Genomic DNA, 25,610 nt, shown 5'->3' with positions numbered 1-25,610 from the left:
AAAAAAAAACAGCAGAATAGACTTCTACCTTTTTCTCTTTGAGATAATATCCAATGGCATAATTTCGATCTCCGGTCTCTTTCTCAGACTGAAACCTGCAAAAGATTTAGTATATCATACATTTAGTATAGATTCAGAAGGAATGACTGATGACACGCGGTACACATTATTTATACATTTTTAATTCCACACATGCACACACCAGTCTACACCTGAATTTCCCAAACATTTATCTCTTGACCATTCCATTGTAAAATAATAAAGGAAACACCATGGGTTATCTATGACTTTAGTTGACAAGCTCTGCACTACAGATATCACACCAGAGATAGTTGAGACCAAGAGTGGGCATTATAAATGCTCTCATTGTGTATGTAATACCTCATATAAATACATTTGGGAGATATGCACCAATTCCATCCCATTCTTAATGATTTGGAGGTCAGTGTGCAAGAAGTAATAGATGCAAGGGTTCTTTCTTAACAGTAATCAATTGTTGTACTGCATGCTGTAACAATAATACAACCCTACATAGGAAACAGCAAAGCTTAATAATTTGGGGGTTGTCTACATACTTTTAGTCATATTGTATATTTATTACCATGATTTTATAGCAAGACAAGAAAAGGAAAAGATATAGAGAATAAGATAGTACAGAAAAAAAGGGCTACAATGATTTATTGTTAGAATAGGTGGTACCAACAATACATTTCAAGCTTTGGAAAAGAATTAAGGGGATTGTGTTGAGAACTGTTTGTAGTTGTCAGGTCTTTTGAACACTATCCAGGACAACCATGTCTTGATGCGGCTTTGGAGTCTGCCTTGAGTAGTTAAAATACTTTTTCCATTTCGATAATGTGTTCAACTACTAGTATCTATTTCATTAGTTTGCATGTGAAACTAACTTCCCACAACTCTGGGATAATCATTTTAGCAGATTTTTTATCAAATTATTAATTGGAGATTTTTTTGTATTGCTTAGCTGAGTAAAAATGCCTGAGAGAAACAACTGGAAAGTGAGGGCAACACCTGTATATTTTATAATAAAATCATGTATATGTTTTCCATTTCAGTTGAAGGACAGGGCATGTAGTGCCAACACAGTAGTAAGTAAAACACAGGAGTAAAAAAGTACAGATTGCTTGTTGTATGTATCTGTATAGTATATGTAGGATTTGTTCCCTCAAAGTCAAAGTAGTAAATAAATGATTAGGAAGCTTTGCCCAATGGATATCCATTGCCTATTGTGTTGATCCTGGTGAGAATATAGGCAAAGTTTTGGGGTATTTCTAAAGACATAAAAAAAAAAATGTTAAAAAAAAATGTTATTGGGGCTGCAACAGATTTTATAGTGTTTGCTTTTTCCCTTGAAGAAGTAGGGATTGGCCAGGCTGAATATATTGCAATATATCATAATGAAAAGATTTTTGTGCAATAGGCTAAATGATAATTACCAACCTTAGCTTTGAATGTTGTAGACAATAAATAATAAAAATAGTTTTAGTAATTTAAACAGAGCAGATATAAATGATTAACCCTTAGTCTCTAACACTTCTGTAAGTTCTGTAAGTATAGTTAGCAACAAAAAAAAAAATAAAGATTAGGTAACCCAACATTATAAGACATATCTATATTTAAATGAAACAAAAACTCTAATCTATAGAAAACAATATAAATCAGGCAGGCAGTTGTTTACAATGTGGGATAATTACTGTGGGACATGCGAGCCCTCCACACTCGAGCTTGGAGCCCAGACTGATACACCTGTTGTCCTTACGTTGAATTGTTGAAGCCAACATATTCATTTCCTGACATCTTTTTCAGAGCCTGCATAACCTTGAAAAGACAGAAAGTAAAAGTTAAGTAGTGTTCTGTGAAAACAAAAAAACAATAAAGAGATTAAATAAAATGCAAACTAATACTTTTAGAATTCTATGTGCATCTAATAAAGTAAACATAAACTCATCTATGTGTTTCTAGGTTATCAGACATATTTGATCTACCATAACTTCCAGGTCCTTTTTAAAACAATGGTAACATTGGGGATCTACTGATTTTCTGCCTTCACTAATATGGTGAATGCTTCACAGAATTTACTACATGATCTGTACTGCACACAAACTTACTACATGATCTGTTTAAAATAAAATCTTGAATGTCAATGATATCCGGTATGCAAGACTGTTTAGTAGTGTATAGGAAGGAAGTCATTGTTTGCTTTACATACATTTTAGGTATCCTTCATAAACCTCATAGCAGTCAGCAGTCATAAGGTCTATTGCTATATAACATGGAGTTAGACACTCATATGAGAGAATTACTATCACCAGGATTAAACATATTGTGAACTGAAGGTGCAGATAAATTGCTGTTCATCTATGATTGCTGGATTATAAAGCTCCCTATATTTCTAGGGTCTATGTACTGACAAAACAAGTGCTTTAACATCTCATGGCAGCGATGCGAATGCAATCTGTCATAGTGAAGTCTCGGGTGTTGTGAGGACAGGTTTACATTCCTAGTTAAGTCATGAACATAAACTCTCCTCTTGTCCTTCTATGGTAACATATGACTTCATGCTGAGGATGCAATACTCAGTAAAGTGCACACTGCACCAAACAGTAGCCATTATTACAAACAAAATAAAGTGTAGAAAGATCAAGATTTCACAATCTAAAAACAAAAGTCTTGGGGAAATATGTTATTAATATTCACCTTGATGTATAAAGCACCAGCAAACAAATCGTTAAATAAAAGGTAGATTATTGATAACAGTCCTAAATTGTTTTCTGTGCAACATTACTTATCCCTGTTTCTAAGTGCTCCTATTCTTAGATCTTACTGCCTCTGTTATTCTACTAGCAGCAATGGACCCATTCTGTATATTTAATACAAACACTAATTTCAGCATTGGCTTTACCTATTTAAAGTATATTTAAAGATTGGCAGCCTCTTTAAACTGTGTGGGAAGCTCAACTCAGATACCGTACGTGTTCCTTTCCTCCAGCCTCAGCGTGAATTGGCTGCATTCACAGCCCCTGGATTAAGTCCCACCCCTGCAGAAGAGATGTGGAATGTACGATTGGAAGAGAAGCCAGACAGCCAGGGAAAGAGGTTCACAGGCAAAGTTGCTGAATGCAAGTATGCATACTTGGTGATTATGATATAAGCTCACTACCATCAACCAGGTCAGTTACACCAGTCCCCATGTGTACACTAATCCCTGTTATATGGATGGATGCATATGAGGAGAATTTTTTAAAAAGGCAACCAAACCTATGCAACCGGCTTTTGTACTTTTTTTCACACCAGATTACAGACAGCCCTGTCAGTCTATGTGTGTATGAATTTGACAGGATAATTACACTTTAAAGTCTAAGGGTACTTACATTAGGACACTTACCTTTCCTAGTCCTTCGGACTTAAACTACCCTGACAGATGGTTGAATAATGCCATCTTCCAAATGGCCTTTACAAGTCTGTGAGACTTTGCTACACAAAAACAGTCAGGAGAGAAGCATTTTGACTGTAGGAAATGGACATTGAAGTGGGTTGGTAGTTTAGTTGAGTAGGTCTAAGCAAGTATACTTAAAATGAAGAACCCCTACTCATTAAAGCTTTACCAGAAAGGACTATTGGTTCACTTTTGCAAATGTGTCCAAGTGTATTCAAATGTGTGGATAAAATGGGCGACCAATCCAAATGAATCTTTTACTGGCCTACTAAAGGTAAATTAAATGTGAAAAGTTACTTGGTGACTCCACTTTCCACATCATCATTTACTTTTCATTCTGCCTCATAAAAATTGTTCTAAATTTACCAGTCAGCAAATTTCTGTCTGCTATGTATAATTATCTTGCCAATCAGAAGACATTCCTGTCCAGATTCATCACTATGGACACACTAGATCTCTCACCTTGCTTGTTCAGTGACAGCTTATTAAACCGATGACCACTGGGCTCTTTGCCCATGTGCTGATGGACATAGTCAGTTCCAAGGTCATTTAGCGCAATGGCGTATTTTAAAGGCTTTACACAGGACTGCAGACATAATGGGATATTAGTGTCCCCCACAGAGTGCCTTTGGTGAAGACTGCTACAAGTTGTCAGCAATTTTTGAAATTTAAAGTTGCCATTAAAGTTAATCTCTAGACTGTAAGACGTGATATCAGCACCAGGGATGAGCGAGCAAATTTTATAATTCCGATCTAATGGCGAATCGGGCCTTTCTTGCTTACAGAACACGTAAGCGAGAATGGCCTTGTGATTCGCCACGAGGTCTTGTTCTCGCCGAACTCAGATTGAGAAACTCTATTGAGAGTTCGCCTACAGTCACAGCTGATTGGAAGCACTCACGTGCTACCAATCAGCTGTGACCGCAAGTTCCCACTCTCCCCGGGCTGTACTTATCAGCCCGGTGACCGTGGTAACTGAACACAGATGAAATCTCAATGGAGAAATACCCATTGAGAGTTCATCTGGAGTCAAAGCTGATTGGAAGAATTCACATGCCTCCAAACAGCTGTGACCGCAAGTTTCCACGGTCACTGGGCTGTACTTATCACTTATGCACTTCAATGGAATTCAAGAAATCAGTTCGCTGTAATTTCGCGGACCCATCGGAAGTTTGGGAAAATTTTCGAGAGAATGTCAGAGGCCTTCTCGCTCTTCCCTAATCAGCACTAGGCTATGCTTTGTACAGCCGCACTAAGTCTAGAAAAGGTAATGGCAACATCCCTAGCCAATCAGAAATGTATTATTTACAAGAAACATGGCCTTAGGTGGGGGAGGATTAGGATTCATTGCTGTGTTTTCCAGTCAGAGATCAGAGGAAGCATTGAGAAAGACTTGGCTTGGTGTCTTGAAGGGATGCCTGGACCATAAGGGTGGGTAAAACAGAAAGCCTATACAATTGTGTATCTTACTGTTTGCCTGGAGTTCAGCAAGTCTTTCTCAATGCTTTCTCTGACCTCTAACTGGAAAACACAGCAATGAATCCTAATCCTCCCCCCCATAGCCATGTTTCTTGTAAATAATACATTTCTGATTGGCTAGGAATGTTGCCATTACCTTTTCTAGACTTAGTGCGGCTGTACAAAGCATAGCTCAGCCAAAGATTAGAATAATCATTATACAATCCGGCTGAGTACAGTTGAATTAGGCACCTTCCATAAATATTTACAGGTTGATGGAGCTTCTGAAGGCCACCAAGGTGGCAGCTTATGTTTACCATATGACCTTTTGCCACTAATAAAATTTACCAGCATATCAGGACATGCTTTCTGACGTATTGTTAATTGTATTGGCTTTGAAGTGTCGGTCAAGTGCATGATCACATCCATCTGAGATTTAGATGACATTGGACAGCTGACTTCTTGAGACAGTGGTCAGTAGACATGTTTAATGGCTTCTGGTCTTGTGATGTAAAATAACAATTTATAGCAATCACAGATTTAGTCAGTAGCTACCATGTCTGTCCTTACTCTATAATCAGTGAAAATGTTTGAAAAAGGGACAATTTTTGCTTTTCATTTTTTTACCAATTTTTTTAACCCTAAAAGGATCCAACTGCAATATTACTAAAATGTATCAAGGGAAAATCAGATTTTTCTAAAAACTCTAAATATGTTTGAATAAACCAAAAGATGAGTGTGATATTTAAAGTCAAACATCCCGAAACTTTAAAAACTGGTCTGGTAAAGGATGGGCTGGCCAACAAAGATGTCTGATTGCATTAAGATCATGCTTAGTTGTATGCGTGCTTTCTAATGTCTATGGGCAGGTTTTAGCTAAAACAACAGTAAAATGTACAAGCACAATTTAGGCACTCAAAAGTGATTATTTCTACACATGTAGCACGGACTACATACATGGTGCCTGTAAACTCATATGACTTGACGATCAACTCTTCACTATGGGTACCTTTAATTTCCCCTACCTGGCAAGGCCTGCCTTATGTCTATGTCCATTTTGGTATATCTTTGTTGATCATTCATTACATAGAAATATTTAATCTTATCACTAATGCTGATAAAACTATTTGTGAGCTACACAAAAGGCAAAAGGCAAATATTTTCACCTGGGCTCTTTTTAATTGTATGAGATAACAATGCTAAGCAATAAACTCTGATAATAGGCAAAAGCTGATGAATATGAAAATAAGGTGTAAAAAAGCAAACACTGGTGCTGGAAACAGTTGTGAGAATTGTTCACGTTGTGTTTTGCATAGCAAACATTGCACATATGGTTCTGTGGCATGGACGATTAAACCAAGTGATTCTGAACAATTAAAAACCAATGGGGCAAAAACTTGTTTATTCTCATAATACCAAAATACACTGACTTCTAAAAAAGCCTGGCCTGTGGAAATTGTGCAGAATATTTTGGCTTTGTGTAATAATAAATAAATACATAAGGAGGATATTTTATAAATGCATAGTTATTAGTACATGGATAGATGTTCTGCCAAGAATACAAATCATTCTGGAAATAACAGTACTTTTACCGTGGTTTAAGCCATATCTACAACTAAATGGACCTTTACCTGTAACTAAGGTTATGTACACACGTGCAATAATTGTCATTGGAAAGGATCTTTTATGTTCGAGTAACGACTGCCCAATGCATGAACGAGTGCTGTACATACAGCACCATTCTGCTCTATGGAGAGGGGAGGGGGAGAACGACAGAGCAGAACCCCGCTGCACTTTCTCCCGCTTTACTTCTATTACGATCGTTCGTCGTCCATCATCCGCGGATCCGCCAGGATGGCCGTTGAGATGAAAGACAACGAGCACTGTATACACACAAGATTCTCGTCCAATATCAGCCCTGAGCCGATTATCGGACGAGAACCATTGCACTTGTGTACCTAGTACTAGTACTAATGGTACTTAGGTGTGTAATAGTAATTTTTTGTATGAAATATTTATGGCTTTTTTATCTTTAATCAGTGTCAATATAATATTTCTAATATTTCTCTTCAAAACACATTCCCAGGTGAACCTATATATTATGTCATTCTTCATATGGGAATTCTCAAGTGATCTGGGACCTGTGTCCTGTCTTAGAATGTCATTTTATTTTGAATGTGTATCCCCTTCCAGAGACTCCTTTCAGTTGCTCTCTTTCTGCCAGCCCCAATTAAGTTGTTGAAAATGATCAGCTAGAGCTGCAATGGAATGATCGGGCCTGAATATTTGGAGAGCTTTAATAAATCAGGTTTATTGAGTCCAGAGATGAGCAACAAAAAAGGTGAAAGGTCTGAGGGATAAAACATATGAGGAGAGAATGAACACTATGTATACTCTTAATTAAAGAAGGAATAGGGGGGTCACGACTAAAACCTTTAAATACATTAAGGGTGTTAATAGGGTTCATCAGTAGGGCAGTATTTTCATTATGAAGCGAAGATTAAGAATTTGGGAAAAACTTCAAACTAGGAGGAGAAGCTAGCCTTTGAAAGTTTGAAACTTAGAAAATATTATTTTACTAAAAGTTAGGTTGATGCTTCAAACATGCTAACAGCAGAGGCAGGTCAGCAGTAATTAAATATAAACATCCTTGAGACAAACAGATCTACTCAACAATATACTCAAAAATGTTAAACAACAAAAGAGATAACATCTTCACAAAAAGCAAGGTTCTTAGACTTCTTAGACTTAGTTCTTCTACCTCTTAGAGCATACCCTTGTATTTAATAAGAAGACACAAACTGGTTAAGTCTCAACACACCACTTTCAAGTGCTGTTTTTAGTTTTCCTCAATCAATAGAACACATATATTATATTTGACCATTGCCCATTAGTGTCTGTACTAACCTATAAAGCTTTATTAGCATTAGCAGTCAATAATTACTTTTAAAGTAAATAAAAGCATTACATAGCGTTTTGAATTGTAAACTATCCAATAAATGACTATAGCTGTTGATAATGCAGAGTTCTTACCTCCCCTTCCTGTATAGTGCTGGCGTTCTCATACAACCGATTTATGTGTAACGTAAACTGTTCAAAATCTGGAATAACTAACTTTTTACAGATGATCTGAGTCAGGAACACAATATTGCTCTGGACACACCTGTTAAAAGAATATAAATAAAAGTATACATATTATTTATTTCCTAATTGTTTTTGCTTATGTCCCTTGTTTGTATGTAGGGTTGCCTAATACACCACCCAAAATTGAACTAGAAGTTTTTAGGATAAAGACTTTTTTTTAATTAGAATGCACAACACTTGTGCATGTAAATGCTCGTGGGGACCAGGTAAGCCCTTTATATTGTCACCCGAGCGTGGCTCAGGGTTATCTCTTTTGGTACTGAAAATTAACCGAGCCACATTCAGGGATACCGCCAGGGAGGTTAGGTAATGATAAAGTATTAGCAGGTAGTATTGTGGCTTAAATGCAACTGACGACTTTCTAAATAGGGGGTTTATCCTGACCTCTTGATGTGTTCCCGCTGGAAGTGTTGCACTGCTACTTGTTACCTATGTAGGCATTTGTTTAAAATATTTGATCATACCTTGAACTTGATCAGTCCTTGAACTTGAATTTGATCAGTCCTTACCCTGCTCAGCTGAAATGAAGATCCATTATTCAGTGCACATTGAGTGATACCCAATTCCTGCATATGGGGTCCCAGCTGATTACACATCAGTAGAGATGAAAAACAAAACTGAAGAGAACTTCCTAACTGTTGCATCTCTTGAAAGATTGACCTTGAGTGGTCTACTGGGGAAATCATTCACATGCTGTACTTGTTAAGATGAAAGATCTTGTGCAACAATCCCTATGGCATGTGGTCACTTTATTTTAGAGAAGTCCCAAACAACATTTATATTAATTAAACAAGTATTTCTGAAAATCTTTGTGATAAAAATGTAGCTTCCTTTTCCATTCTGTAACTGCTATAATTTTCTAAAATATTTCCAAAAAAGGGTGTTATTGCAATAGGGCATCCTCTACAGTACTCAAATCAGAAGACAAATCTTTTGACTTGTTCCCGTGATTCGACTTTTTGTGAAAACGATAAGCCAGTTACATGAATTACAACAGATTCACTCTTGTCACATAAGACTTTTTTCTCAAAGAATGATTCCCTCTTACAGCAAAAAAAACAAACTACAATTTTTAATGACAATAAAAAGGTTATTTAGGTGTTTATAATATAGGCCTCCCATTCACAAATGAGTTGAGAAAAGACCTAATAAGGTTAACAACAATAACTTGTGAATAGGTTAGGCATTAAGTTTTATCTGGAACTCATAGCTAGGGGAGGGTTTGATTTATCTGTCAACCTTTACAACCTAAACACACATTTGTTATAGAAAATGGGCTTTAAAAAAACCTAAAACATATTTCTAAAAATTTGATATTTAGAGTTTGACTAAACCTTATTAGTCTTAAATGTTGTATTACTTTTGAAAAACCTCTATGTCCATGGTGGCTCCTATCATAGACTCTTGTATAATTTGACGCAATGTGTCCATACAGTCCTTCAGTCTTGGATCTGATGTCAGCAATCCATTAGACTTTAAAGCCTGTAGCAATAAACCAGAAAAATAACTAAATAAAAGATACTCATATAGTCCTAGGAAGTATTTTAATTATAGTCTTTATGTCATATTTCACAATTGCTTGATGCAATGTAATTCAGGTATACCCCATTAAAAGTAAAAAGATAATGGGTACTGGAACAAAATGCAGATGATCTGTAAAGACAATCAATGTGTTGATTCATGTGTTCTCATAATAAAATATATGAACAAATACAGTAAATGATTTAGAGAAACAGATTAGGTCAGAGTTCAACAGAAAAATCAAATTTGATGAGTAGTTTTTGCAAAAAATGTTGGGGTACTAAGGAAATAACTAATTCGTCTTCCCCAGGGATATGTTTTTTGGGGGCACATGGTCTAGCTTTCATCCTTCACTTATTGCAATCCCTCATGCAGCCTTGGAAGGTTTAATGCACCATCCCAGCACTTGGTTGCACCCTTATAAGTGCTAAGGATCCAATTGGGGGAACAGAGGACGTCATTAACAGTAACAACAACAACAACAACAGGTCACCTAGCTGTATATCCCTAGCTGATGGCACAAGAACGGGTGACAAGTGAGTAAAATCTTACATGGCATTAGAGGACATTGTGCCTTAGCAAAGAAGATCATTCCAGGGCAAGAATACAGCACAAAGGAAATCTTAACATTAGGTGTTAATAAAGGAGGATGATGTGAGAAAGTCTCTATCAATTAGAAAAGGGAGAGATAAGAAATAACTCACACATTAAGGACACTTTTTTAAAAGATGCGGTATACCTTACTATCTTTTCAATTTAGAGCACTGAGACAATCAGCCTAACAATTTGTAAATTTAATGAAACTGCAAGGAGTATTTATCAAAAAAAATGTTTAAAAAAGGCAGCTAAACAACAGATAAACAAAAAAGTTAACAGTAAAAGAAATACTAAAGGTACGTACACACGTCCAATGGTTCTCAGGGCCGATATCGGACAAGAATCTGCAGTGTGTACAGCGCCCGTCGTCCATCGTCTGACCAACCTTCCTGGCGGATCCATGGATGATGGACGACGAACGGTGCTAATGCAAGGGAAAGGGGACAGCCCGCAGAAGGGTGCCGCTTCATCGCTCTCCCCTCTCCATAGAGTAGAACGATGCTGTCTGTACATCACTCGTTCATACAACGTGGAGTGCTTAGTCGCTGGAAAGGATCGTGAAAGATCCTTTCCAATGACAATATTGCACGTGTGTACCCAGCTTTAGGTTTGAGTCCTTGGTGACAAACCAAACATGAAGAATTAATCCAATTTGACTTTGGCTGTCACTGGTCCCAAAAAACCCTATGTGATTCTCTAATATTTAGTTGTTTCAATAGTAAAGCAAGAGCTCCAGGTCTTTTTTTACCCTAAATCTAGAAAACTTGGTTCAGCGATTCCCAGTCAGTCAGAAGGTCTTAGAATGTGTCTGTAGAGGTTTTGGAATGTTCTACATGTCTAACTGACATACAGTGGATGTCCATTATCTTAAGAAACTTCATGTTTCAATGGGACAACACTTAACAATGTGTAATTATTTTTGTGATGTATTATTTTGGATTTTGTGTAAACCTGATGGATTTATGATTTATTGTTCTCCTAAGAGGTCTAATAGTTATCTGTTATAGGTATTCTGAACTGACCAAGGAGTGCAGGATGCCAGTATATACCATGTTTATGTTCCATCGTTCTGGCGTGTCCTGACAGTAATTTCTATGCTCCATATTTCATAACTTGTTCATAACTTAGCTCCATTTACAAATGTTTACACACAGTTTATAGTCTCTTAAACCCTTACAACCTCTTACATTGATAAACTTGTTGACCGGCATTTGTTCTTTTCCCTCAGATATTGTGTAGAAGAGAAGATTGGTGAGGCGCTGTATAACAGTGTTGCTTGCAACTCTGAAACCAAAACAAGAAAGAGAAGAACACACATAGCGTTATATACAAATGTCCTTGGCTTTTATGTTAATGTATTGTATTCTTGCAGCCAGCCAACACTTCAAGGATGCCAATGCTGCAGCACTTCAAAGAGAAATGTTACTTACCTGCAGCCAAGAAGTGTCAGGTATGACTGGAGGTTAATGTCCATATTAAACAAACAATATTAAGTCACATGCATCCTTTTACACATTGATATAAACCACATTGCTAACATTATAATACACAGACATATAAAAAAGAGAGCGTTAGCATGTTAAAAGCCTCTGGAACAACTTAAGAAGTTCATTCTTCCTAAGCATAGGAAGAATAAAATTACAATAATATGGTAAAGGGCATACAAATTTAATGCTTTATTCAATTTAAAGAAATGTATAGTCTTTTCAGTTTTTTTATAAATACATGTAAATAATTTCTTCAGTGTTTGTTCTTAAGCGTGATTGGTAAATATTCAATGGAGCCACTTTATGTGCTCATTGTAAACATATATCATGCAGGTTTATATATTACATATACCTATCTGCTTGAATAAAACCATTGCAAATGTTTGTTTCACTCTGTGAAAGGATATTATATTGTCATTATTTGTTACAGTGTCTCACGGCAGGATGGTGGACCATCTGTGTCACCAACCCACTTAGCATGACATGTTCGGGTTGTAGATTTTTTGACACCAGCCCCTGGCTTTACCAGTGCACCCTGCGAGGGGTGATGGACTTTAGGAGGAGTTTGTGGCCCCTATGCATGCAGGAGGTGGTAACTGCTGACTGGGTAAAACCAAGGCATAGCATAGGAGCATAGAAGGTGGGAAGCAGGGGTAGTCAGACAGATCCGGAGTCAGTATGCCGAAAAGCCAAGACTGCAGGCCTGGAAGCCTAGGAAAACTCCTTGTTCATGCAACGTCCTGATGCCAGTCACCTCCTTTTATAGGGAAGATTATGTTATGACTGGAGACCCTGTGACCTGTAGGTATCCCAGCTCAACACCAAATGGAGTGCTGGAGAAAAGGCAGTTCAAGGGGTGTTCACAATTCCACCAACAGGTGGGGTACATCTGTTCAACACTCTAGTTCTTTGGGGTAAAGGGGCAACTGACAGAGTCACATGATCTGGATCAGGAAGTGAGGAGAGAATGGGATTCCCGATCAGAGTTGCTGCTTGCAGCAAGGGAATGCAAGGTGGGTGGGACAGAAGGGGGGGAAAAACCAATGGGACCATCCTGCACCATCCTGCAGGGATCTGTGACAATTAACCTGTCTTTCCAAGTGAACATAACATTTGTTTGCCTAAATGTACTTCTAAAGTATTAACAAACGATGGGTGAATGTTACTGCATGTCAGCTACAGTTAGGTCATGAAAAGTGAGATCAGATTCACTGCTTCATATAAAAGAATTAAAAAAATTACTTCTTAGCTCAAAGTGAATAGTACAGCAGCGGTGAAAAACTGCTATAAAAGCTAGTAATCTAGCTTCGTATTGGTCAGTAAGGCAGAACATGACAGTAATGGATGAAGTAAGGAAAATATTAGTGTTAGGGACCAGAGCTCCAACCAGAAAGTGTTGGGATTTTCCCTGTTTAGAATAGATTGCCTTTCAAATATTGAGGGATATAAAAAACACTCAATTATGCTGTGCTTGAATGGGGACCAGAACCATCTGTTCTGTAAACTAAAAGCAACCAGTGCACAGTTCTCTGCAATAAAATAAACTGATTCACAAAATCAACAGTTTTTGATGCCGAGATGGCTGCTAACAAGCAAATTCACTTAACATTTCACCCAGAATGATTTGCTATTGCCTCCTTGCTGTAACATCTTTTACAAGCTGAGAAGCATGCTTTTACATCACCCACCCATGGAGGAGCATGGGCACACCAGTTACCATAAAATAACTTACATTACCAGTTTTCTTTGCTTAACTGTTTTTCTATGAGCATATTAATTCCCAACAAGTAACAATACAGTGACAGTACGGTATATCTGGAAGTGACCTGTTGACAGAAGCAAGGTGTTTATTCCTTGTCTCTGGTAATGTACAGCAGTTTCACTTCCGTGTCTGAGAATATTGACACAGTAAATCCGCTCTTCCATCCACCTGGTCCTAAAAGTTAATCATTAAACTTAATTCTAGAGTTATCCACAATCTATACAGATGCTTTACAGAATGTACAATCCAACTCTTCATGTTACCCAAGAAAGCTGTTTAAGTGAGTTATTGAAAAATAAATCACGATTACTCTACAAATAGGCTTTTTAAGCAAGCTTCGCACAAACCTTGGAAACTAAAACTGAGAATATGATGAAAAATATATAAACAGAATGTGATTGCATTGAGGTGTTATTTTCACTAAAGTTAAATTCAGTTTCTTTTCATCAAATGCCACCTATAAAACATTCAGGTTTGTGACAGGTTTACGTTAATGTCATGTTATTTATACTTAAAGCCCAATTTAATTTTCCATTTTATATGTCTTTCTCTGATCATCTTTTTGTGCCTGATTCAATTACTACGTCATGGTCCTTCCCTCTACATGGAAACTGTATTATGCCTGTTATTGCCACTCCCTAGGACCTGCATATTCACAGTCCTACTAAAGGAATCAATGTGCTTTGCAGGACATGTAGGTAGGAATGTGTTATTCTACTCCAGACAGTGATCACAATAGCCATGTTGTTGTGTATGTCCATGGACCCACTGTTTTCCTAGGAGTCTTAGCTACACACGTAAGATTTTAATGAAAGATCCTTTCCAACGACAAAAGACTAAATGATGCATGAATGAGCGCAGTACATACAGAGCTGTTTTGCTCTATGAAGAAGGAAAGGGGCGAGATCAAGCGAGCGGCACCCCACTGCTCTCTTTCTTCTTTGCTTGTATTACGATCATTTGTTGTTTGTGGACTTTCCAGGTTGGATCCATGAACGACGTCGGACGAGTGCTGTACACACGTCAGATTCTTGTCCAATACTAGTCCTGAAGGGATAATCGGACGAGAATCATCTGACGTGTGTACGTAGCCTAATTAAAAGTTAGGACAGATGCTTGAGTAGAGTAAAGCCCCATACAGATTTTAGACGCTGAATGACAGTCACTGGAAATTATCTTTTGTGATCATTTCCAGTGACAGATGAATGAGCACTGTACACACACAGCTTGTGTTCAATTACGTACTCATACCTTTCTGTAGCATTATATTTACTTTTATTATGTGTGGCTCTTAGTCCATGTCAGGGGTCGCAATTAAAGACCAGATTTTAGGTAAGTTGACCACCACTAATTTAGACACTCCTAATAAAGATTTAACATACACGAAGGACAATTTTGCTGACGACAAAAGCTTGCTGCTGATCAATTCAGTAAACAAATCATTTCAACATTCTGATCCACACTTTGAGATTTCTTAGGCTTCTTTACTTCTATCTGTCTATATCATATTCTTCTCTACTATCCTGCTATATCCATAATAGAAACTTTGGACTCTGTTACACATTTCTTCCTATTATTAATAAACAGGATTTATATAGCACCAACATAATTTGTAGCGCTGTACATTAAATACATTCCAGCTACACATGCTTTTACATTCCTTGCTAGTCACGCCTCTCTCATTTTTACCTTTCAAAAGAATTCACAGCCTCTTCTTTGCCTTTCAGGGCAAGATAACATCTACTTTCACTGACAGACAATTTTTGCCTTGCCTATCCGGCACGCCAGTATCTCCTGATCCCACTGGCCTATACTTCACGTTGCTTCTTTCTTCACTCACATGTGCACTTATTTTCCCTTTCCCTTCATGCACCTAGTGACCATTTAAGTCTACTTCCTTAGCTGTTCAGCAGTAACTATAGGAGCTCTACAAATGTAAACTATATTTATTTACAGCACCAGTGTCTTCTACAAGAAAGGTTAGGTTACCTTACTCTAATTAATATGATGAAGTTCAGTCTCACAGTTTATATTTAGCAAAGGGCAGTAAGGACATTTTTTACTACTGTACTGAAATTAACCAACTACCTTACACTCTGTCCTTCAAATATATAAATATACACATACCTTGAAGAATATGTAAACAGTTTAACTGGTTCTGGTTTTTCTTGTCTTAAAAGCAGGAATGTTTTTAATTTTTCATGCTTAACCTTGACTTTTTTGACACCAAAGAAATCTTGGGTATGAAATTGAGACAAACTGAAAATATATTAGTTACAGCAGTTTTATAAATGTGTTGAAATTTAAAAGATATTTCTAATTCAGGGTTCTCCCCAGGCCCTTTTAGCTGGGTGCACCATCCGGCACTTTTCAGCACCCGCCCGGCTGTTTTGGGTGGTTACTAAAGAGTTTGGTCATAATACAGGGGCTGCCACCCACCTACAATTTCTTCCCACCCGTCAAAAGTTTCTGGGTTGAGCACTGTAATGATTTCAGAGTATGTTAACTTTTTTCACTTTTACAAAAAAAAATGTGGCTATAGACCTAAACTTAAAATGGAGCACATCATACACATAATCTAATTTCCAGATTTTAACCGAAGAGGAATAGGAAAGAGGTAGAAATTAGCCCAGTGTTCAAGCGAAGCCTAACAAGCAGGAGATAAAGGAGCAAAATAGCCCACCACTCAAAAATAAAGATACTATTCCCTCCTTGTAATGAAGATTCAGAGGTATGCCATTGTTGGGAATCGGGAATTATTTTAATAAAGCTGAACCCTAGTCAGTACCTAAAGTACCCCTCTCTCTATAGTGTCTTTAAGTACTTTTTAAATTACTTTGCTCAAATACTTTGTAATCCCTCTTCTTAGCCCCTGTAAAATCATTACAGGGGCTGCAAAAGATTTATCCTTGTGACCAGGAGGAGGAGGAGTCCATGGTCTCTGCCGGACACAGTACAGTGGCATAGTGCACCATGCTGGCATGCCAGGTATCCTGGCACTCTCCTTTGTGTCCAGGAATGAATTAACCTTATTCTGGTCTGAACAATCAAGCTAGCGGAAGATGCTAAATCTGGACGAGGCCTAGGTGAAGATGGCAGTTCCCATGACGGAGTAAGCCCAGGTGAGTTTATTTAAAAACAATGCAATCAGGTAAGATAATTTCATTGCAGAAGGAACATGTCTGTCCCCTCTGCAAAAAAAGAGCTGCCTGGTCGCATTTTTTTTCATTTGAACTTTAGTTCAGCTTTAAGACATTAGCACAGTTTCTGCCTACTCGGTCAAGTTTAAAGAAGCACATTGGTATTAGAAAAACACTCATTTGTATACGTATGTCATTTGAATAAAGTAAATAGACAGTTCAGGCAGATGTGAGACCACAAAATGGACATTATTAGATTAATTTAATTTAGATAATTCCCTAGATCACAAACACAAATGTGGGAAATACAGATACCTAGAATCTTTTAACCTATATGTTTAAATAAAGCCAAAAGGTAGGGGAACTAGGATTAAAAACACCTCGTAGATCTGCAAGTGAACTTTATTCATGTAGGCTTGTAGCGTATATGAAATTAGTAGTTAGAGCATATGGCATTAGTATTTCGTCAAAAGTAAAAAATATTTATTTTATGCATATACTCTTAGATTGTAAGTTCTTCTGGGCAGGGTCCTCTCCTCCTCCTGTGTCACTGTCTGTATCTGTCTTTCATTAGCAACCCCTAATTATTGTACAGCGCTGTGAAATATGTTTGCACTATATAAATACTGTTTATTATTATTAATAATAATAATAATAATAATAATAATTATACTGTAAACTTGATCCTAGATAGTGAAGTGCAGCCAGGCATGCAAACCAACTTTTGAACATCTGTCCAAGCCAATATATCACTGAACACAAATCGATGATTGTTCGTGTTTATTATAAAAAAAGGAGATCATGCTACAGACACTTCTGGTAGTTGCTTTTCAAGAGGTGTTCAGGAAGAATTATTTTGAAAAAGTTTTATAACCTGTCTTACCACAATTTTTTGTCTGTGGGTGTGAGACAGACATTGCTTGTAGAAATCAATATAATATTGGTGCAGGTTTACTCTGTTGTTTATCCAAGAATATAGTCATTTTTTATATTTTCTATTAATAATACCATAAGTTGTTTACCTATCATCAATATAACCTTTTTTATATGTAAATGTATGCATCAAAAATACACGTTCATTTAAACTCTTCTGGGCAGGGTCCTCTCCTCCTCCATGTACCTGTGTCTGTTTGTCATTTGCAACCCTTATTTATTGTACAGCGCTGCCTAATATGTTAGCCCTATATAAACACTGTTTATTATTATTATTATTATGATTAATAATAATATTAATAATAATAATAATAATAATTTACCAAAGGTTTTCTCATCTTTTGATCCTTTAATGTTCATGTCATTCCTAGGCACTATAACATTAGCCAATAAATCTTAAAACTATTGTATAAATGCAGCGAAAATGTCCACATTAAACTAATAACAAGTAGGATTTTGTACTCCTTCCTATCACTCCGTGACTTTATTTTCTTACCATATTTATTAAGACTGAACTATTGCAGTGGGTCCTACAAGGTGCATAAATATAAAATATATTCCTGAGAGTAAACAGACTAAAAATTTGATGTGTTTTATGTCTGTTGTATGGAAGGAATGACATAAACCATACTAGGCCTGATTTACAAAAGTAAATGAACAAGAAAAGGAATGTACTGTACAATGCCCTTGCATCATGTTACAGCAATGCCAGAAATTGCTGGAACTAGCACATGGATGTTTAATTATGTACAGTGCATACCTAGTTTCTCGTGTGCATTGGACAACTAAGTATTCCTGCTTTATTGCCTTCTGTTCCAATAACATGCATCAAGGTATGTGTTTATCAACATTTTCTTTTGCAATAGTTTTTATTGTTTTCAATAAAAGAATATGACATACAACAATTGTTTGGTTGGTTACCCTGTTAATATAAAAATATGTCAACATCTTCCTGCAAAAATAAAATACAATTGACTAGTTAGTGATAGTTATGAGAGAGAGGAAAATGTGTAGGTAAGCTCGTAGAGGAGGGTTTAAGGGATTGTTTTCAAGGTAGGAACAAGCCTGGGAATTGCTCCATGCACATTTTACTCCAATAAAGGTAAAAGTTGCCCAGGGCAATAAAAGTTCTATTTTGAGTTTGACCTTAATGTTGTCTTGGTGCAAGATGTGCTTGTTGTGAAGTATAACTGTGTAGCTGAGCCGCTACAATTACCCTAAAGCAAACATGTATGGTAACATTTTGTAACCTTACATTCATTCCAGCCCACAGTGCATAATGCTTTGCTTCTTCTCCTCTGTGCATGAGTCCAGTCAGTGAGGAAAAGAAACAGACCAAGAAATGTCACTATGGGCTAAAGAAAAGTTGGTTCTGTAAATAAGGAAAGCTGAGCCTCCACATGTCATATAAATACAGACGTGGCCTTTACACGGCATATGCTAATTTATGGCTTGTCAAAAATGAGACCACTTATAAAGGAGGCCCTAAACACCTATGCAATGCTGCATGTACTGTGATAAAAGAAAGTGAAACATTATTAACAGTGAGAAGTTGCTAATATTCTAACAGGAAGGCTGAATTTACTTGGAACCTCAATGAGAATATATATATTTAAATTATAAATTTACAGTATATATGAGACATTCCATTGACTTGCCTAAACCTGTGTAGACACTTTTATATTATATAAGGTAATATAAAAGGTACAGGGTTCTGGATTTTAGTTGATCTGTAAGCAAATTCCACCTTGATTACTAACTGGACACCATTTATTCAGATGACTTCTTTCTAATTCTACAGTCTATTATTTTCATTATTATAAGTAAGTTACCTTAACCCAAGAAATATAATTATCATAGGTGTCTTGATCTGAATAGGGATATGCATAATACAAACAAGTGAGCATGTGATAAGATGCATTAGTCCACAAATAGTTAAATAGCGGTTTGGAAATTCTACCAGTGATGAAATAACTGACTTATTGTTTATTTTATGTGAAATTTGATCAGGCCATTGACCCTTAATTGTCCTATATCCACACATTTTTTGTAAGTATAAGTAAAAAGAGAACAAAGAAGTTACAACTTACATTTCTTTGTTGTACTGAGCTGCTGCTCCTGGTATGCTTGGTCTGTGTTCCCAAAATTGACGGCAAAGTTTGTGCTCTGTCCCAGAGGTGAAGATCCGTGAAAGCAATCTTATGTCCCCCCATCTTCTGCACCGTAGAAACAACATCTTTGCTGATTTTAGGGTCCAATGATGAAGAATGAACAGGAAAACCCAATAGGCAACTCAAACCAAGGTCAGGGCAAATAACTTAACAGATGAACTGGATGATGATGACCGATGTAGCGGCACTGAACAAAAGGGGGTCCAACAAGTTGTTAATGGGTACCAAAAGCGTATGAGTTTTCCTGGACTACTGAGATGTTTTACTTGCAAATGCACAAAAGTTATCAGCTGAGAAATAATTAAAACTATAGATTGCAAGTCACCAGCAGGTTATTTGATTTTACCTGTACAAGAATTCTATATAGCAGGATTGGAACCACAAGACAAGAATCCCTTTCAGTAGCTAAAGCTGCTCTGGTGACACATGCTATCACATGTAGATGTGTGACAGCACCCTGTACAGTCCCTTTAAGGAACCTCCGGCTGCTACACTGTAGCTATTTCCAGATAAGAGACAAGCCTCCTGTAAAGGCCTCTCTAGCACCCAATCACACAGGAATGGAGGTGTGACTAAAGTAACAGAAGCTCAACCATGGGCAGGTGGGAGGAAAACTGTCCCCTCTTTTCTGAACATCACACACCCCCATGATCAGTTTCATCATCTGCATACCAAACCTTAGACACCTGCTTACACAGAATTCTCTGATCCTCTGCAGGCACTAGGTAGTTCTGCTGTACAACCATTACTGTACAATATAAGCAGACATCCTAGAAAATTCTCAGAATATGCCTGTACATGAATGCACAGTGAATGCTTTGTCTTGCTTTGCTAAAAACAGCTGCAAATATTTCTAATATGCACATAGAACATGGATTTTACAGTTTATTAGCTACATATTTCACAGTGAGAACAGTCAAAATCTGTTTGGATATATCTATTTTTGTATACAATTAGACTAATAAAACATTGATAGCAACACATAGCAACTAGCTATTGATAGCAACTATTGATTTTATATTGATATTGATATTGATAGCAACTAGCCTAAAAATATATCTAAACACTTACACTGAAAAACATAACTTAATGTATATCTATATTTAGAATTAAAGAACTTAGAAATATCTTTAAAACACTTTGTACATTATGTGTAAACCCATTGTATTGAAAATAATAGTTTTATATAATCGACTTAATCATAGGTGTGGTCGTATAAAAAAGGGGGCACAGTACTATGCAAGGCCTGCCCCATCACACCCCTATCTATGTGTCAGTAAAAGGGAAAGAAACTTCCCCTAAAGTGACATCATGATACCAGAACCCGCCCACTCTCCCATCGCAAGTCTGAGCCAACCCAACCACCGCCCTGAGCCTGCAATCCCCCCCCCAGGTCCTTCTCCTGACCGGCCAGAGCCACAGACCACCAAAGAATTGTTTGCAAAATAATAGTAGGCATGCATGCCCACCCCACTACACCCCTGGTCATAATTGTCCAAAGATTTACTTACTGCTGTCACTTCTAACAATATTGTTGTTTAATTATTTTGATTGTTTTTTTCTTGGTTATCTATTTCTTGTTATTGTAGTTTATTTTTGTGTAAAAAGCAATACAAAATACATTTGAAAAAAAAAAAAAGGAAACACTTTATACAGTATAACATTTGCGGCACGCTCAATTGCGCCCTATTTTGTAGCTTTTGGGCACCCTTGTGCAGCCAGTTACGTCCATTGACTTGAATGGATGCTTATTGAACCTTTCCTGTCTGAAGGACTACAGATATTATTATTATTCAACAGGATTTATATAGCGCCAACATATTATGCAGCAATGTACAATAAATAGGGGAGCAAATGACAGACAGATACAGATAGTGGCACAGGAGGAAGAGAGGACCCTGCCCCAAAGAGCTTACAATCCAGGAGGTGGGGGAAGTATCACACAATAGGAGGGGAGATATGGAGTGGTGGGATGTAGTGAGGGTTCGGGAGACATCTTTAGGTTTTCACTGATTGCCACTGTCCCTGGCTGTTCTCTTTCAGCTTTTTGCTTTCCCTAATTTCAGTTACCTAGTCTCAGTGTGATGTGTGTGCTTTACCAAAGACAGGCTGCATGCAGGAACCACTATTCCTTGTATCCTGATTGATAGAATTCTGAATTCTTATTAATCACAGTGATCTCCTGTGGTATAGTGGTCAGTGGTGCTGTTTCATACTTGTGGTTTAGGATTTGCCAGTGATGTGTTAACTTGGATAAGTTCAGCTTTGTTAAATGTAATTCAGAATTTGGCAGCATTTATTTTTCTTTATTTAAAAACATCTTGTTTTTGTCAGCTTTTCTGTTTTGCAGATGTTGGGCCCTGTCTTAGCTTCTGGTAACCTCTGTATAAACCAATATATCCGGGACAGGGGAAAACTTGATTAATAACAATTAGACTTTGTAAGTTTAGGAAAACCAGATGGTATTTATGAACTTTTAGCAGGTATTAAATTGTATAACACAAAACAAATAGACATAATCATTTATCATTTTATTTGGGGTATTATTACCACAATTTTAACCTCATGAAGCACAACCTCTAACTTGAATACTGCCTTTTTCATTGGGCCTGATTTATTAAACCTCTCCAAGGCTGGAGAGGATGCACTTTCCACATCCAGCGAACCTGAAATGGATTTCCTAAAAATAATATGCTATTTGCTAGCAAATGTTTTGAATCCTGGGCCAGACCCATTCCAGATTTACTGGATTACCCAGCATCACTGTGTTAAGTGTATCCTCCCCAGCCTTGGAGAGCTTTAATAAATCAGGCCCATTGGAGGAGAGGAACGCTTGCAACTGTGGGGGCGGTGACAGAGCAAAAGTCAACTTTTTAGCCACAGGGCTAGTGACATAGGAGAAGGGAACTCCCCATCACCACCTATAGATCTAACTCTACTTCCCTACAGATTTCTCCTCCCATGCCCCAGGACAAAGAAGAATTTTTATCATTAAAAGTAATAAATGTTTAGAATTTTGATGAATGCATTAGGAATTACCCAAAAAAATGTGATTAATGGACTATGCTTTGGAGGAGAGAAAATTAGATTAACAATTTTGACTTTCGTCATTAAAGCAACATTCCAGGCAAAAATACAAAACAATAGCCCATTAAAAGTTAAAGTAATGAAGCAGCTTTTTCAACAATACTCACCTTCCACTGATTTTTTTATATATACTATACTTTATGTTTAAGGGGATAGAGTGTTTACTTTTGGTTGAGTAGTGCTGAAGGAAATTATTGTTCAAAAGAACATGTATATCTGAAGTGTCCTTATTGTTTATAAGAATATCGTTGTACTTGTTTTGTTTATTCATTTGGAAAAACACAATAAAAATATTAAAATACAATACTCACCTTCAATCCTAAGGAGTTCTAAGCAGTACATATTTTCTGCCACTAGATTTTCTGATCACTAGCCAGACTGAATTATGGCCAATGTCCTTCAACCCTTTTACTCATTAACCGGTTATGCAGGCTGGGCTGAGAGTATTACTATGTGTCCGTTACAGCTTACAACATGAGTATTGTCAAGTGCAGCACCAAGGACTATCATTGCAGGAAGAGAGAAGGAATGACCTGCAATAATATTTTTAATTGCTGGGGGCCTTAAAGATGGCTTATCAATAATACATTCCCTATATTTAAAATTAAAGCTAAACTAAAGTTCTGCATTTCAAGGCACGATTGTTATTGCAGAATTTTTATGTCAAGGGACAGGCTTACCTTAATAAATTTCTTCTCTAAGTACGCTGAGGTGCACATATGTGGTTTAGTTCAGGATGTTGGGATTGGCCAGGAATCCCAGCATCCCCTAGGGCGGAATGAAAATCTGCATGCATTTGCAGGAGTTACACCATCCCAGCCCGGCCAACCGAGATGGCTGATGATCCAGGACCTGGAAGAGGAGAGGAAGTAGATGGCGGAGCCCACAGTGGAGCCAGAAGAGGTTAACATAAATAAAAAATTGTGATCAGTCAGGTATGTTTATACTATTGCAGAAGGGACATCGCCAATCCATTCTGCACTAAAGAACCTTCCCAGTCAGAATTTTTTCATTTAGTTTTGTTTTAAAAAATCTTGAATTTCTTAACAAAAGAATTTTGTGTTAGTTTCTGCAGATGGTTTTCATTTTACAGAATGTAAAGCTGGAGTTGTGCTTTAAGATACCAACAGACATCATGCAATAACAATTGAGCTCACACACAGTAAATGTATCCAAGCCTGAAGGCTGGGCAGGTTAAAAACCTGTCCTGATCGCTGGCGTACTCAGAAATATGTAGCTGAATATATTTATAGTAAATTGTCTTTGGTTCTCATGTCATATCTAGGGGTTTTGGGGAAATTCCCGAAAAAAGCCCTGATGACAGGAGTATAGCAGATATTCAAAGCAAAGCAGAAACAGAAACAGAAATTTGAGGACAGTGCAGACAGACAGAAAAGCAGGTACAGGGTCAGGTTAGACAAACAAGTGTATACAATGTCAGCTAAAGATGAATATGATATGTTATTGTAGAAAGACAGCCACAATGTGAGGTAGTAGAGTCCACTGCACACAAAGACTGTTCAAAAAAATTAATAAAAAAGTTTTGGATTTACATATACTTTAAACATAATTTGGATAAAACAGAAATAACATATTATGGTAATCATTGTTTAGTGGTCTTTATCTTAAAACATACCATAGACCCTTCCTTTTCTCACACATGGTTACTATTCCTGCCTGTAAGTTTCTTCACTTTGTGATATATATTTAGAGAAAACAGTTTGTGCTTCCATTTATAAAACAGAAAGACCTCTACAATCTGGCCTCCATTTATTTCAGATACTATTCCAATTGCAGTCTTTTATGTAGCACTTCACACATTGGCATTCAGTAATTTGTTGGACCATCTCCTCTTCTGTGGAGTTCTACTCCAGCACCATTATATGTTATTTGCATGGCAAAGGTGATGGTAAGTGTGTTAATAGTAATGAACAACATTCTAGTGCCCCTGCCACCTTCAGTAGATATGGGTAAGACAAGAGCTATAGTAACTCCAACAGTGACACCTAATTTATCAGCAGTGGGAGTAGCAAGGGTTATGAGTTTAGTTATTTTCTCTATTGCTCTCATCATACAGATCATAATGATGAAGATCAGTATATAGAAATATTGCCTTTGGGACAGTGTACTGCTATATAACTTCTCTCGACCTTTGCCAACACAGACTGTAGTCAGTCCCCTCGTGGCCCAGTCTCACAATTTCTGGGCATCTTGATTTCCACACAAACTTTCCCATGACTTGCTCACTCTCATCCATGGTGGGGCAGCACGGTAGCTCAGAGGTTAGCCTTTGCAGCGCTAGGGTCCAGATTTGAATCTCAGCCAGGGCACTATCTGCAAAGAGTTTGCATGTTCCCGCCGTATTTACATACGTTTACCCTGGGTACTCCGTTTGCCTCCTACATTCTAAAAACATGCAGTTAGGTTAATTGACTCCCCCCCCCCAAATTGACCTTAGACAATTTGTGATAATGACATATGACAATCGTAGGGACATTAAATTGTGAGTCTCTTTTAGGGACAGTTAATGACATGTCTATGGACTTTGTGAAGCGCTGTGTAATTTATTGGCACTAAATAAATACTAGTTAAAAATAATAATAATAAATGTTGCATTGAATGACCCTAGGACCAGTCCCTCACCCAATTGATCTCTATTACCAGCTACCCTCCCCACTGCAACTGTCCTTCCAATTCTGAAAAAATAAAACCCTCCCTGCTTCATAGCTACTGTTCAATAATCCATTTCCCATACTCCTCCAAACTACTCAAGAGCCTTTTCTACAAAAGAATAACTGATTATCTGAATTTCATCTCACTACTCAACCCACTTTAGTCTGGCTCTCGACATGCTCT

The 25,610-nt window shown here is 37.3% G+C and overlaps 1 protein-coding gene across 1 annotated transcript in view; it reads right to left on the bottom strand.

Moving 5' to 3' along the window:
* Nucleotides 1-20,161, bottom strand: part of GLS2 (glutaminase 2) — a 30,960-nt gene extending 10,799 nt beyond the window's left edge. Inside the window, exons 1-8 of the mRNA XM_072398696.1 lie at nt 19,587-20,161; nt 11,362-11,458; nt 9,417-9,538; nt 7,946-8,075; nt 3,866-4,232; nt 3,081-3,131; nt 1,778-1,871; nt 9-95 (exon numbers count right to left, since the gene is read on the bottom strand). Coding sequence (XP_072254797.1) covers nt 9-95; nt 1,778-1,871; nt 3,081-3,131; nt 3,866-4,232; nt 7,946-8,075; nt 9,417-9,538; nt 11,362-11,458; nt 19,587-19,732 — 1,094 coding nt within the window. The 5' untranslated portion in view covers nt 19,733-20,161. The remainder of the gene's footprint in view (nt 1-8; nt 96-1,777; nt 1,872-3,080; nt 3,132-3,865; nt 4,233-7,945; nt 8,076-9,416; nt 9,539-11,361; nt 11,459-19,586) is intronic.
* Nucleotides 20,162-25,610: the final 5,449 nt, after the last annotated feature.

This window comes from Pyxicephalus adspersus, chromosome 1 (genome assembly GCF_032062135.1).
Source record: "Pyxicephalus adspersus chromosome 1, UCB_Pads_2.0, whole genome shotgun sequence".
Lineage (NCBI taxonomy): Eukaryota > Metazoa > Chordata > Amphibia > Anura > Pyxicephalidae > Pyxicephalus > Pyxicephalus adspersus.
The sequence above is the reverse complement of the archived record's forward strand: the minus strand, read 5'-3'. Positions and strand labels throughout refer to the sequence as shown.